Source organism: Giraffa tippelskirchi, chromosome 7, assembly GCF_054371585.1.
Source record: "Giraffa tippelskirchi isolate mGirTip1 chromosome 7, T2T-mGirTip1v1.2.pri, whole genome shotgun sequence".
In the NCBI taxonomy this organism is placed as follows: Eukaryota; Metazoa; Chordata; class Mammalia; order Artiodactyla; family Giraffidae; genus Giraffa; species Giraffa tippelskirchi.
The window spans coordinates 106,043,928-106,057,563 of NC_137281.1; the positions used below are offsets into that span (position 1 = coordinate 106,043,928).

The 13,636-nt window shown below is 41.3% G+C and overlaps 1 protein-coding gene across 2 annotated transcripts in view; it reads right to left on the bottom strand.

Annotated features, from left to right (window-relative positions):
- Positions 1 to 738: 738 nt before the first annotated feature.
- The window catches only part of PYGL (glycogen phosphorylase L), a 52,818-nt gene continuing 39,920 nt past the window's right edge, over positions 739 to 13,636 (bottom strand). Inside the window, exon 21 of one of the 2 annotated variants that reach the window (XM_081511327.1) lies at positions 739 to 2,303. In XM_081511327.1, coding sequence (XP_081367453.1) covers positions 2,300 to 2,303 — 4 coding nt within the window. In that variant the 3' untranslated portion in view covers positions 739 to 2,299. Of the gene's footprint in view, positions 2,304 to 12,697; positions 13,578 to 13,636 lie in introns of those variants that run through there. The other variant, XM_081511326.1, reaches the window with a different exon arrangement.

The window sequence follows — 13,636 nt, forward strand, 5'->3', positions numbered from 1 at the left end:
TGGAGTGGGTTGCCATGCCCCCCTGCAGGGGATCTTCCTGACCCAGGGATCAAACCTGCATCTCCTATGTCTCCTGCAGTAGCAAGTGGGTTCTTTACCACTAGGACTGCCTGGGTAGCCCATGCGTATATTACTCAGATAAATTTTTGTATATAAATAGATTAAATATTTACATATAAAACTATAACTTATTATATATTCTAATAATTAATATGGGCTTTCCCAGGTGGTTTTGTATATAACATGTTTTATACACATAAATATGTATCTGATTGACATAAGGAGGTTTTAGACTTTTGGCGAGGATAGAGAATTCTTCTCTATGTCCATGTTGGCTAAAACCTTGCCTTACTTTTCAGGCACACAGTTCCCAGCTGCCGGGGGGAGGATGCTAAGGGGAAGGGCCGGAGCTGGTATGAAGCAGCCCTCTGTGATGGCAACCCAATTATTGTTTATCTTCATGGCAGTGCACAACACAGGTCAGTGCCTTTGCTTGGGTTTTTTTTTTTTTCCTCAAACAGAGCAAAAGAGCATTTCATTCCTGTGGGGGAATCAAAGGCAGAGCTGTTTTTAACTCTGTAAGCATCCCTCCACATATTTGTTTCCGTTTGTTGGAATTCGAGGGTGTTCTGGCAATAGGCTTCTCTTTTTTAAATAAAAAAAATCTATATATTCCATATGTAGAATAATGTGGATCCTTAACTGAAAGGCAGACAAACTTCAAAATGTGGATACTGATTTGAAAGAAGGCAGTGTTGCTTTATTCTGTAAGAGTGTTGGAAATGATGACTGATGCCATGGATGACTTGATAGGAAATATGCACGAGGTATGGAGGATAAGGAAGAGTTTCCACATCAATGGTCTTCTTACAGAACCACATGGAGATTCCTTCATGTAGCAATGAATTCTGTTAATCAAATGTATGATCTCCAGGAGAGATCCCCTAGAATTCTGATCCCAGGTACTGGGGGCCACCTGACTAACTCTAGCCTGGAATACTGATGCCTCAGCCCACTCCTGTCATCCCAACCTTGCTTTGTAACAAAGAGTGCCTCCTGGAAGCCTGACTCTTCTTTGATGCGCTGCCAGCCCCTTTGTGGGCCTGTGTCATTACAGTGGGTGATGAGTATTGGCTCTGACTGCGGCTCTCAGTGTGGGGGAGGGGCGACGCGCCTCAGAGACCCACAGACCTTGCCCAGTCTCTAGGAGGGGACACTTCAAACTCAGTGACAAGCTCTGGACTGCCCTTCGGCTCCCTCGCCTCTGTCTCTTTTACTCACTGTCTTTTTGTGTCAGACAATGGCTTTCTCAAGCCTTGCCTTTGCTCCAGGGACTTTCTTGAGGTTTATGCCTTAGAGTCACGTTTAGAGATTTCTTGTGAAATCAATGTTTTTCAACATTGTTTAACATTATTCCGATTGTGCACACTTGGGCATGGTGTTACAATGCACTTTTCTTTAATGTGTCCTGTGGGTCACACTGTCAAGTCTGCCCTGAGTGAATCGGCTCTTGCCCCTAGTTTTCCTAGATTTTCTGGCTTGGAGCTAGCTACCTTCCTCTGTCCTGAAGTCTCAGCTTGCTTCCAGCAGTACCAAGCTGGAGGGAGGCCAAATGACAGGTCACAGGGAACCTAGATGAAAACAGTGATTCTAGACTTAGGATTCATAGAAGCCCCAGAGGGTCCGTGAACTCCCAACCTCGAATTGTACATGAAATTTGAAGAGTGGATACATTTTTCAGGGCAGTGAGTCCATAGCTTTCATCACAGGTTCCAAGGGTTTCATGACTCACTAATGTTTAAGAAAGGTGGCTCTAAAAATTCAAATGGTTTTTAAAGACTCCTCTGTCTTTTGAGTCATCTTTTTCTCCCTTTTGTGTGGTTCATAGAGAGCAGACTATAGTTATTTGGAAGAAAGTGTTTCTTGAACCTCCAGGGCTGTGAGTTTCTCTCCTCACTTCATCATATTCTTCATGGCAGAGCGGACAGGATGTAGGCAGATCTTACTTTGGTGAACTTGACTATGTCATCCCTTTTCCTGAAAAGCCACTTTCTGGGACTTATGTTCCTTTGGTTTCTAGAAGTATTCTGAGAAATAGGTTTTGCTGTGCAGCAGTGCAAGAAGATGGATTGTCAGCAGTTCATCAGATGCTTATGTTGTGAAGCGCTAGTGGTCTGGGCAGGCGGTGCTCACTGTGGGGAAGGCGGGGAGTGGGGAGCCGTGGGGAGTTCACCCTGATGCAGGCACGGGGGCTCCGACACCAAGAAGTAGTGCCCTCTCCCCTGGTTATATATTTGTCTTACCTGAAAAAGAAAGCAGTGAGATCAGATGCCAGCAGCATGATAGTGATTTTTGTTGAATGTATCATCATAATTCCTAATTCTTGCTTTTTCTTTTAAACCTTCTCTACAGGGCAGCTTCTCATAGACTAGAGCTAGTAAAGGTATGTCTGAAGGGGCCTCAAGGCACCAATTTTACATCTCTATTTATTCTCTTCTGGACTACAGCCCTAAGATCTTCCTTAGCCCACAGCCTGGTTATTTCCTGAGAGCTCCCTGGTGTGGGGGCGAGGGGGTGGGTGGTGGTGTCTGGGACCTAAAGTCCCCTGAATGCACTTCTTTTCCTAAATTGACCTTGGGGGATTGAAACAGATGTGAACGTCTCTGAGTCTCAAACACTTCCATGGATTTGTTCCTTTTATCACCAGATGGAGTTGAAGACATATTTCTTTGCTTTTTCTGAGGGCTGGGTTGAGAAAATATATTAAGTGCAAAAGCCACTCCTTCTACCAGGAGCAACTGTTCTGTGGTATGGGATAAAGATGTAGAATGTCTGCTCTTACGTCATTCAGGCCCTTCTTCGGCCCCACAAAAAGTTCAACGAAGGGAAGGTGGCCGGCCACAGCTTGGTGTCCTCACCAGCCTGCTACAGGCTCTGGTTTGTTGGGGTGGCCCTGCACTTCCCAGCATAAGGAAGATGGCAGGCTCTCCTCCTCACCATGTCTGACTCAGAGCTGGCTGGCAAGCTACTGTTTAGCCCTCCCACACTCCCATGAGATGGTTAGGAATCCCTCCCTCAGGTGATCTGGCTGCTTGTCTAGTTATTGATCCCACAACCTGATCTCTCCTCCCACAAGCCAGCTCCCACCCCAGAGCCCTCTCCTGATTTAACAGCATGAATGGGGTCCAGAATCCTGCCAGGCTCAGCACTGTGGCACCATCTTCATCCCCCTTCCCCTGTTCAGACAGGGCCATCCTCTCCTGTCTACTCCTGCCCTCTCTATCACCCCATGTGGTGGGTGGGCTAGATTACCATTTTGCCTGGGGTGATGAAGCCTATTAATTTTTAGGTTTGCTTTCTACTCTGAACCCCACTCTTTGTACTTTCCAAGTGGGAGGGGGTGATGCTGATAGAATATATATATATTTTCCCCTTCTATTCTTGGCAAAGCTCAGTTGTATGTCTCCTATATCGTAGGTGTAGATGTGAAGAGTAGCCAGATCCTCCTGGTGGTGGGTGGGATGTGTAGGGATGCTATGATAAGACTTCTTCCTCCTGGCAGATTCTGGATTCCACACACCATAATCATCATTTTCCAGCCTGACCAAACTTCCTTAGCTCTTCATTGTCTCCTTTGGATAGGCAATTTCTTTTAATAATTAAGTCATTATAAATTGTCCTTCTCTCTCCCCCTATCTCATTCATTCATTCATTTATCACTTCAATCATACAGCACGTAAATGTTTTCATTTATGTGCCATTCCCACATAGTTTTTAATCTCTATAAAGTTTTTATGCTACTGATTGTTTCTATATATAATTTTATGTTGTGCTCTTTTACTTAATACTATTTTAAGAATATTCTTCTATGTTTTTCCATAGTCATCATAGTTACCAACTTAAAGGGTGCTTATTCTCCATTATTTATAGGTGATTATTTATTTACTTAAATATTCTGCTCCTATTTGATACAATTTTTTTTCTAAATTCTTTTAGAATAGTATTGCTACAGAAAACTTCAAGCAGGTAGTTTATTCTTCTTTTGGAATTTTTTTCCTGGAGATAGATTCTTGGGAGTAGGATCTGTTGTTTAAGTTGATTGTCAAGTGGTTCTTCAACTTATGGAACCACAAGCAACACACGGGTGCTCCAGTTTCCCTGGATGCTGAACTGCCCTGTGTCTTGGATAACTTGTTTGGAAAGAATGTAGTTTAAATGTTAAAAAGTTTCATTTACTTCTTCATTATGAGTTCAGTTGTATTTAAAGTTCAGCGTCTCACATCTAAAGGCTCCCTTGGTGGCTTATACAGTAAAGAATCTGCCTGCAATGTAGGAGACCGGAGGTTGATCCCTGGGTAGGGAAGATCCCCTGGGGAAGAAAATGGCAACCCACTCTAGTATTCTTGCCTGGAGAATTCCATGGACAGAGGAGCCTGGAGGGCTACAGTCCATGGAGTTGCAGAGAGTCGGATGCGACTAACACTTTCACTTTTCTCTTTTTTCTCCCACATTTATGGCTGGTAGGGGAAGCACAGTGTTTGAACCCAGGCAGGCCCAGGTGTGATCTTGGTTCTGTTGCTGTGGTTAAAGTTCTGGCCATTTGGATGTGTGTGAACAAGTTACTTAAGTTCTCCAAGGCTCAGTTTCTTTATCTATAAAATGCAGATAATACTTACCTTGTAAGACTGTTGTGAGAACTAAACAAAATTTTAAAAGTGCCTGCATAGTAAATTTTGTCCCCCTTTATCTCCCTTCTCATCATCTGTCATTTGTATTTTTTTCATTTAAAATTATGTTTTTATATTCTTTTCTCATTTCTCTATCTATTCAGGGCTTGAAAGTGGTTTCATGTAATCAAGTGATTTATTTTTGATCAATATTAACCCTTTATCTGTTCATACTTAATATGAATAGCTTCCCATTATTAACTGCTTCTACTACAACTCTATGTAGCATACTTACCTTTAGGAAGCTCCTACAAAAGATATTCACTATGTGGCTCAGACAGTAAAGAACCTGCCTGTAATGCAGGAGACCTGGGTTCAATCCCTGGGTCAGAAGATCCCTTGGAGAAGGAAATGGCAACCCACCCCAGTATTCTTGCCTGGAGAATTCCACGGACAGAGGAACCTGGCGGGCTATAGTCCATGGGATCACAAAGAGTTGGAGACGACTGAGTGACTTAACACTTTCAAAGTACTTTAAATTTATTTATTTATTTCTATTTTTGGCTTCGTTGAGTCTCCTTGCTGTGTGTGTGGGCTTTCTCTAGTTGGCAACGAGCAGGGGCGCTACTCTTCATTACAGTGCACCAGCTTCTTATATTCGTGGCTTCTTTTGTTGCAGAGCGCAAGCTCCTAGTTGTATGGGCTTCAGTAGTTGCGGTGCACGGGCTTAGTTGATCCGTGGCATGTGAAATCTTCCCAGACCAGGAATTGAACTAGTGTCCTCTGCATTGGCAGGCAGATTCTTAACCACTGGACCACCGGGGAAGTCCCCAAGGTACTTTAATACATCATCTCATGCAATCTTCCAACCATCCTGAAAGTATTGTTTTTCACTTCTCAGAATAGATTACACAGATGTTAAGTGGCTTGACCAAGGTCAGATAGCTGGTAAGTGACGGAGGTAGGGTGAGACCCAGGCTGTGTGATCCTGCTCTGCTGTTCTTTCCTGTTGAGTCTGATCTTAAGTTTGAAGTCAAACACCAGATTTCAGAAATGGATCTTTTCTCTACCTATTAACCATTACCACCAGGATTATGGAAGTGTTGAGGAGGTGAGACCACCTTCTTGTTTGCATCTCCTAATTAAAGTGATAACAGCTCCTTTGTCATCCAGGTGCTGAGTAATGGTGGCTTTCATGTCTTGTCTGTTGACTACAGAGGTATGTGTTAAGAACAGTGTACAAAAAATTTTCAACAAGCAGGGGGCTTTTGATGGCCCTCATTTTGGAGGTAGTGATATTATGTTTGCCTTTCCTCGTGGGCAGGGTTCGGGGACTCGACGGGTACACCCACAGAGGATGGACTGACTGCAGATGCAGTTTGTGTCTATGAGTGGACCAAGGCGAGAAGTGGTACCACCCCTGTGTGTCTCTGGGGCCACTCTCTGGGGACAGGGTAAGTGGGGTCTGAAGATGGGTCTTTAGGTGGATCCTTGGGGCGTTAGTGTCATATCATAGGCAGCAGTGAGCAGCAGGAGGATCCCTGAGCTGGGAGACAGTTTCTCTCAGGTTCCACAAGTGTCTAGTGTCCGTACACCTCAGCGTGCTTGTCTGTAAGTCAAGGGAACGTGTAACTCTATGGCTATTATGACACTGAAGCCCGTTCCAGAACTCTCCTTGAGAGGTTTAAATGAAAGGTTTCTTGTTTAGGGCCAATGGAATCCCTTGAAATCCTGTGCAAGACTTTATGTTTATGTGCATTTGAGGATCAAGAGCTTTCATCAGATGCTCATATTGGAGGTTGCATTTTGTACTGTTTACTTGACTGTTAAGTCACTCCTTCACATGTGTATTAATTTTCATTTCTTTACAGAGTTGCAACAAATGCTGCAAAAGTTCTAGAAGAGAAGGGTATGATAAAATGCTTACATGGTATAATTTCTTGGCTTGAGATGGGAAAATAAAAACAGTGAAGAGACTATTGTGTACAATCTGAACATAGAGATACCTACAGGCACCCCAACTTTAGGCAGTTCTGGATAGTGTAATGAACTTTACCTTTTGTATTTAATATGAAACAATAGCTGGTTTTCAGAGGCATGAAATTAAAAGTAAATACTAAGGAAAGAGTTAAAATTACCTTAAAAGAGCCATCATGTGAAGTGATAAATAAGTATTGTTATGGAGTAATCTGCTACAGGAGGGGGAAATTATACTTTATGCAATAGTAGGCAGGACTTGCTTTCTGCAGCCCTCCTTATGTAATATTTATGTCAGTGTTTCTCAAAGTGTTCTGAGAACTGCCTTTATCAGAATCTGCTGGGGGTGTTTGTTATAAATACAGGTAGCTTGGATCCTGGCTGTCTTCATGAACTAGATACTCTATGAATAGGACCAGGTGATTTGATTCTGATATGTATTGAAAGCTTGTAATCACTTGTATTATATCTTAAACTTTACTTGGCAGTACAGGTCAGGGTGAGTTATGTAAACATCTTAAAGCGTGTCACCTGCTATATACAATCTTAATTACTTATGGAAATAAAGCAAACATCATTTCATTGCTCCTTTAAGCTCTCAAGGCTACTTTAGTGTTGACAATGCTGAATTTCCTGAACTAAATTCCCACATCAATGAATACTTCACTTCCTGGATAATGTAATTATTTTAGAACATTTTAAATTCATTAAGTGCCCAACTTATGAATTTATGCTACCATGTATTTTAATTTCCTCTATATCACATACTCCATAAAACATTATTATTCTTATGTTATAAAGTCAATATTTAGATTCACCCCCCCTTTTTTTTGCTCTTTATTATTTTTAACGTGTTTATGCTTCCATCTGGGATTTTTTTTCTACCTGTCTGTTAGTGAGGAATTCTTTCAATTTTGGTCTGAAAATGTTTCCATTTCATCTTCACTTTTAAAGGATATTTTCCTTGGCATAGAGTTCTAGAGTGGCAGTAAAATAAATATTTCACTATTTTACCATTTGTTATTTTCAATAAGTTATTTTAAAGTCCATATATGGTAACTTGAGTATTTGATCTTTTGTTCTCAGAGTGTTGGCCAAAACAACCTAGTCAGCTTCTGCAGAACACTCTGCCTTCCTATAATACTTTGCTTTCTTAAATTATCCAAGTCATGAAAATCTGCTTGTATTAAAGGTGGTGATTTTCTTTATCATGTGGACAGAAATGAAATCTCTAATGTTGCTAGTTAAAAATGCACATTCTCACATTTCCCACCCCCAAGATCCTGACTTCTCACTGAAGTCTGGTGTGAGGTCATTACTTTGCATTCACAAATTTAACAATTTATTATGATTCACAAATGATTTTGATGCAGGTAGTTCATGTACAAGACGAGGATCGCTTATTTAGGAAAGATAGTATTTAAATATGATAAGGGAGTTCTTTCTTTTTTATTATTTTTCAAGGATTCCCAGCTGATGCAATTATCCTGGAAGCTCCATTTACCAACATATGGGTTGCAAGTATCAATTATCCCTTGTTAAAGGTGAGTCTCATACATCTTTACAAGATGTCAAAGTGCAGGCTGTTTATTAACCATTTTCCCTTTCTTAACTAGTCATATATTTCTAAGTTATTCTAACTTGTGATAGGTTAGTAGCCAGTTACTATTAAAGGAGGGCACAATTTTTAGTTCTTTTATTTCCTTCTAAAAGATTTAGTGGCTTGTGTATGTGCTGTGCTAAGGTGCTTCAGTTGTGTCCAACTCTTTGAGACCCTATGGACTATAGGCTGCCAGGCTCCTCTGTCCATGGGTTTCTCCATGCCCTACTCCAGGGGATTTTCCCAACCTTGGAAATGAACACGCATCTCTTATGTTTCCTGCATTGGCAGGCGTGTTCTTTACCACTATCACCAGCTGGGAAGCGCTTCAGTGGCTTATTAAGAGCCAAAGCTTTTTTTCACCGCCCCCTCTCCAATTAACTAAATTACACCTCTTCTCTTTTATAATTTTTTCATAGATAGACTTGACTTAGGTTCACTTATTTATTGTCCCTTCTCAAAGTGAAAATAAACCTTTCATATGTCATTTTTAGCCCTATGAATGTCAATCACATATCTTTCATTATTTTATGATACGAAAGTCTCTCAAGAATTCAAGAAGCTGCCAAATGGTTTTACCTGGCATCCTAGGTGGAGAAGACAATCTTTCTAAGAAGATAAATTAGAAAAGATTGACTGACAAGATGTGGTTTTTTTATCTGTTGTATCTGTTACCATTAGCTAATTCCATAATTTCATTCCACATCTCATGCTCAATAGCTTACAGTTATACCTCTATATAAATGTTAGTAAATGAGAGAGCTAGAAAGAGGTGAGATTCTTAGAGGGAACATGTAGCCCAAATTTGCAAATTGTTGATTACTGTTGGAAGGCATCTTAAGGGTACTTAAATCCACCTGTCCATCCTTGGAATCTTTCATACAGTAAATCATCATAGAAGTTTCTGGAATTTGCTTAACTATTTCAGCTCATTGTATCCTGGGACAGCTAGTTCACAGAGCCACATAATCTTAAAATGCCTGTACATGCTAAGCTCAACTCATTACAGGAATCCCCTCTACAATCCAAAATACTGAATGCTGAGTAATTTAAGATTCAATAAATAAACCATTTTAATTGGTTCCAGACAATTAAATATTTTGTTAACTATGATGGAGTAGCCATGATAGTCAACAAAAGAGTCCAAAATGCAGTACTTGGATGCAATCTCAAAAACGACAGAATGATCTCTGTTCATTTCTGAGGCAAACCATTCAATATCACGATAATTCAAGTCTATGCCCCGATCAGTAACGCTGAAGAAGCTGAAGTTGAACAGTTCTATGAAGACCTACAAGACCTTCTAGAACTAACACCCAAAAAAGATGTCCTTTTCATTATAGGGGACTGGAATGCAAAAGTAGGAAGTCAAGAAACGCCTGGAGTAACAGGCAAATTTGGCCTTGGAGTACAGAATGAAGCAGGGCAAAGGCTAATAGAGTTCTGCCAAGAGAATGCACCGGTCATAGCAAACACCCTCTTCCAACAACACAAGAGAAGACTCTACACATGGACATCACCAGATGGTCGACACTGAAATCAGATTGATTATATTATTTGCAGCCAAAGATGGAGAAGCTCTATACAGTCAGCAAAAACAAGACTGGGAGCTGACTGTGGTTCAGATCATGAACTCCTTATTGCCAAATTCAGACTTAAATTGAAGAAAGTGGAGAAAACCACTAGACCATTCAGGTATGACCTAAATCAAATCCCTTATGACTATACAGTGGAAGTGAGAAATAGATTTAAGGGACTAGATCTGATAGACAGAATGCCTGATGAACTATGGATGGAGGTTCGTGACATTGTACAGGAGACAGGAATCAAGACTGTCCCCAAGAAAAAGAAATGCAAAAAAGCAAAATGGCTGTCTGAGGAGGCCTTACAAATAGCTGGGAAAAGAAGGGAAGTGAAAAGCAAAGGAGAAAAGGAAAGATATATCCATTCGAATGGCAGAGTTCCAAAGAACAGCAAGGAGAGATAAGAAAGCCTTCCTCAGTGATCAATGCAAAGAAATAGAGGAAAACAATAGTATGGGAAAGACTAGAGATCTCTTCAAGAAAATTAGAGATACCAAGGGAACATTTCATGCAAAGATGGGTTCAATAAAGGACAGAAATGGTAGGGACCTTACAGAAGCAGAAGATATTAAGAAGAGGTGGCAAGAATATACAGAAGAAGTGTACAAAAAAGATCTTCATGACCCAGATAATCACGATGGTGTGATCACTCACCTAGAGCCAGACATCCTGGAATGTGAAGTCAAGTGGGCCTTAGGAAGCATCACTACGAACAAAGCTAGTGGAGGTGATGGAATTCCAGTTGAGCTATTTCAAATCCTGAAAGATGATGCTGTGAAAGTGCTGCACTCAATATGTCAGCAAATATGGAAAACTCACCAGTGGCCACAGGACTGGAAAAGGTCAGTTTTCATTCCAATCCCAAAGAAAAGCAATGCCAAATAATGCTCAAACTACCGCACAATTGCACTCATCTCACACGCTAGTAAAGTAATGCTTAAAATTCTCCAAGCCAGGCTTCAGCAATACGTGAACCGTGAACTTCCAGATGTTCAAGCTGGTTTTAGAAAAGGCAGAGGAACAAGAGATCAAATTGCCAACATCTGCTGGATCATCAAAAAAGCAAGAGAGTTCCAGAAAAACATCTATTTCTGCTTTATTGACTATGCCAAAGCCTTTGACTGTGTGGATCACAATAAATTGTGGAAAATTCTGAAAGAGATGGGAATACCAGACCACCTGACCTGCCTCTTGAGAAATCTGTATGCAGGTCAGGAAGCAAGTTAGAACTGGACATGGAACAACAGACTGGTTCCAAATAGGAAAAGGAGTACATCAAGGGTGTATATTGTAACCCTGCTTATTTAACTTATATGCAGAGTACATCATGAGAAATGCTGGGCTGGAGGAAGCACAAGCTGGAATCAAGATTGCCGGGAGAAATATTAATAACCTCAGATATGCAGATGACACCCACCCTTATGGCAGAAAGTGAAGAAGAACTAAAGAGCCTCTTGATGAAAGTGAAAGAGGAGAGTGAAAAAGTTGGCTTAAAGCTCAACATTCAGAAAACTAAGGTCATGGCATCCAATCCCATCACTTCATGGCAGATAGATGGGGAAACAGTGGCTGACTTTATTTTTCTGGGCTCCAAAATCACTGCAGATGGTGATTGCAGCCATGAAATTAAAAGACACTTACTCCTTGGAAGGAAAGTTATGACCAACCTAGATAGCATATTGAAAAGCAGAGACATTACTTTGCCAACAAAGGTCCGTCTAGTCAAGGCTATGGTTTTTCCAGTGGTCATGTATGGATGTGAGAGTTGGACTATAAAGAAAGTTGAGCAGCGAAGAATTGATGCTTTTGAACTGTGGTGCTGGAGACGACTCTTGAGAGTCCCTTGGACTGCAAGGAGATCCAACCAGTCCATCCTAAAGGAGATCAGTCCTGGGTGTTCATTGGAAGGACTGATGTTAAAGCTGAAACTCCAATACTTTGGCCACCTGATGCGAAGAGGTGACTCATTGGAAAAGACCCTGATGTTGGGAAGGATTGAGGGCAGGAGGAGAAGGGGACGACAGAGGATGAGATGGCTGGATGGCATCATCGACTCAATGGCCATGGCTTTGCGTGGACTCCAGGAGTTGGTGATGGACATAGAGGCCTGGCGTGCTGCGGTTCATGGGGTCGCAAAGAGTCGGACACGACTGAGTGACTGAACTGAACTGAACTGAATTGAACGTCTGTTATTATTACTCTGAATAATTACTAATAAATTCACTAGCTTGTAGAGATGTTACAGTTTAGATACAATTTTTCCATTTACTTTTTTGGAAATTTTGTTAATTCTGATATTGAACATAATAGAGACATCTATGATTTAATAGTTATAAACTGAACCTCTATGTAACCACCGTTCAAGTCAGGAAATTAGCACCACTGGCACCCTGGAAGTCTCCTGTAATGTTACTTCTCCATCCCGTGAGCCTCACCTCAGATGTAATCCTTAGTCTGAAGTTTATGGTAATTATATTCCGCTCTCTTACTGTGTTTTCTATTTGTGTCATCTCGTCTGTGTTCTTTTGCCTCGACTTTCTGGCTTTCTTTTGACTTGGCAGTTGTCTCAAGGAGCAAAGTTGTGTTGAGTGTGAAGCTCACCTCTCTGGGCATCCCTTCTCTCTGGGTCTGGACCACTCAAGACCTTACTGCCTTGGTAGATCTCTGAAACCTTCGCAGAAAAGTTTTAATATATTTTCTTTAAGAACCATGGCTGTGGTGTCAGACTTTCTGGGTTTTTTTCCGCAGGGTGTCACTTAATAGCTATGCAACCTTGGGCTAGTTGCTTTTAATGCTTCATCTATAAAATGGGGGTATTAACAATCTATTCAAGATTATTGTGATAAATAAATTCACATATGAAAAGCATGTGTAAGAGTGCTGACACAGAGTGACCACTCAGTGGTCATTAGTTCTTTTTATTAGCAGTGGAGTGCTGTTTGATAAGGCACTGTTGAATAAGAAAGTGTAGGTGGTGTGAGACATGGATACAGTAAAAGGCATAGGTCCTAACCCTTAAGAAGTTTTCTGCAATTGGGGAGATATGGATATAAAGTAATGACATGGATTTCCATGTATCACTTTGGAATCAATTAGTTGGAGTAGGAAGGCAGCATGGCATAGTGGAAAAAGACTCTGGGCTTCATAAAGCTAGACAGGTTTGGGTTTGGGTTCAAATTTTGTCTCTGCCACTAACCAATTATGACTTTGGTAAACTACTTCCCTTTGTTGTATTTTTCCTATTTTATAATGAGGTTGATACTGCATAGGGATTTTGTGTATTTGTATTTTTGAATTAAGTAAAATAATCATGCAAAATATGGGTACTCAACAAACACCTGTTTCTTTTTCCCACTCAGGGACACAGTAGACTAAGCTAGGTGTTGGGGGAGGGCCCAGAACAATAATTTCAGGGACAGGAGAATTCAGGGAAGAGAAGGGTCTTGGGTGTAGGTGTGATCAGTGAAGACTTACAAAGAGATAGGATCTAAGTTCATTTCTTAGTGAGGTGAGGGAGAGGGAGAGCAATTAGGAAACACAGACAGGAGAGGAAAAGGTGAGCCAAGACATGTGGCCAGAATGGGGCGATTCTGTGTTATAAGATACTCGAGAGGCACGGAGGACCTCTATGTAAGAGCTTTTGCACTCATCATCCTTTTAAATCCTCACAGCACCTGAGTCTGGCACCATTGCCTCCACGGAGAGCTGAAGGAGGTGGAGGCTCAGCGGCTTGCCCACTTGCCACTCACCCTGTAAAGAGGAAACAGGACTCAGTCCTACCTTTTCTAACTCCTGGCAGACAGCTTTTG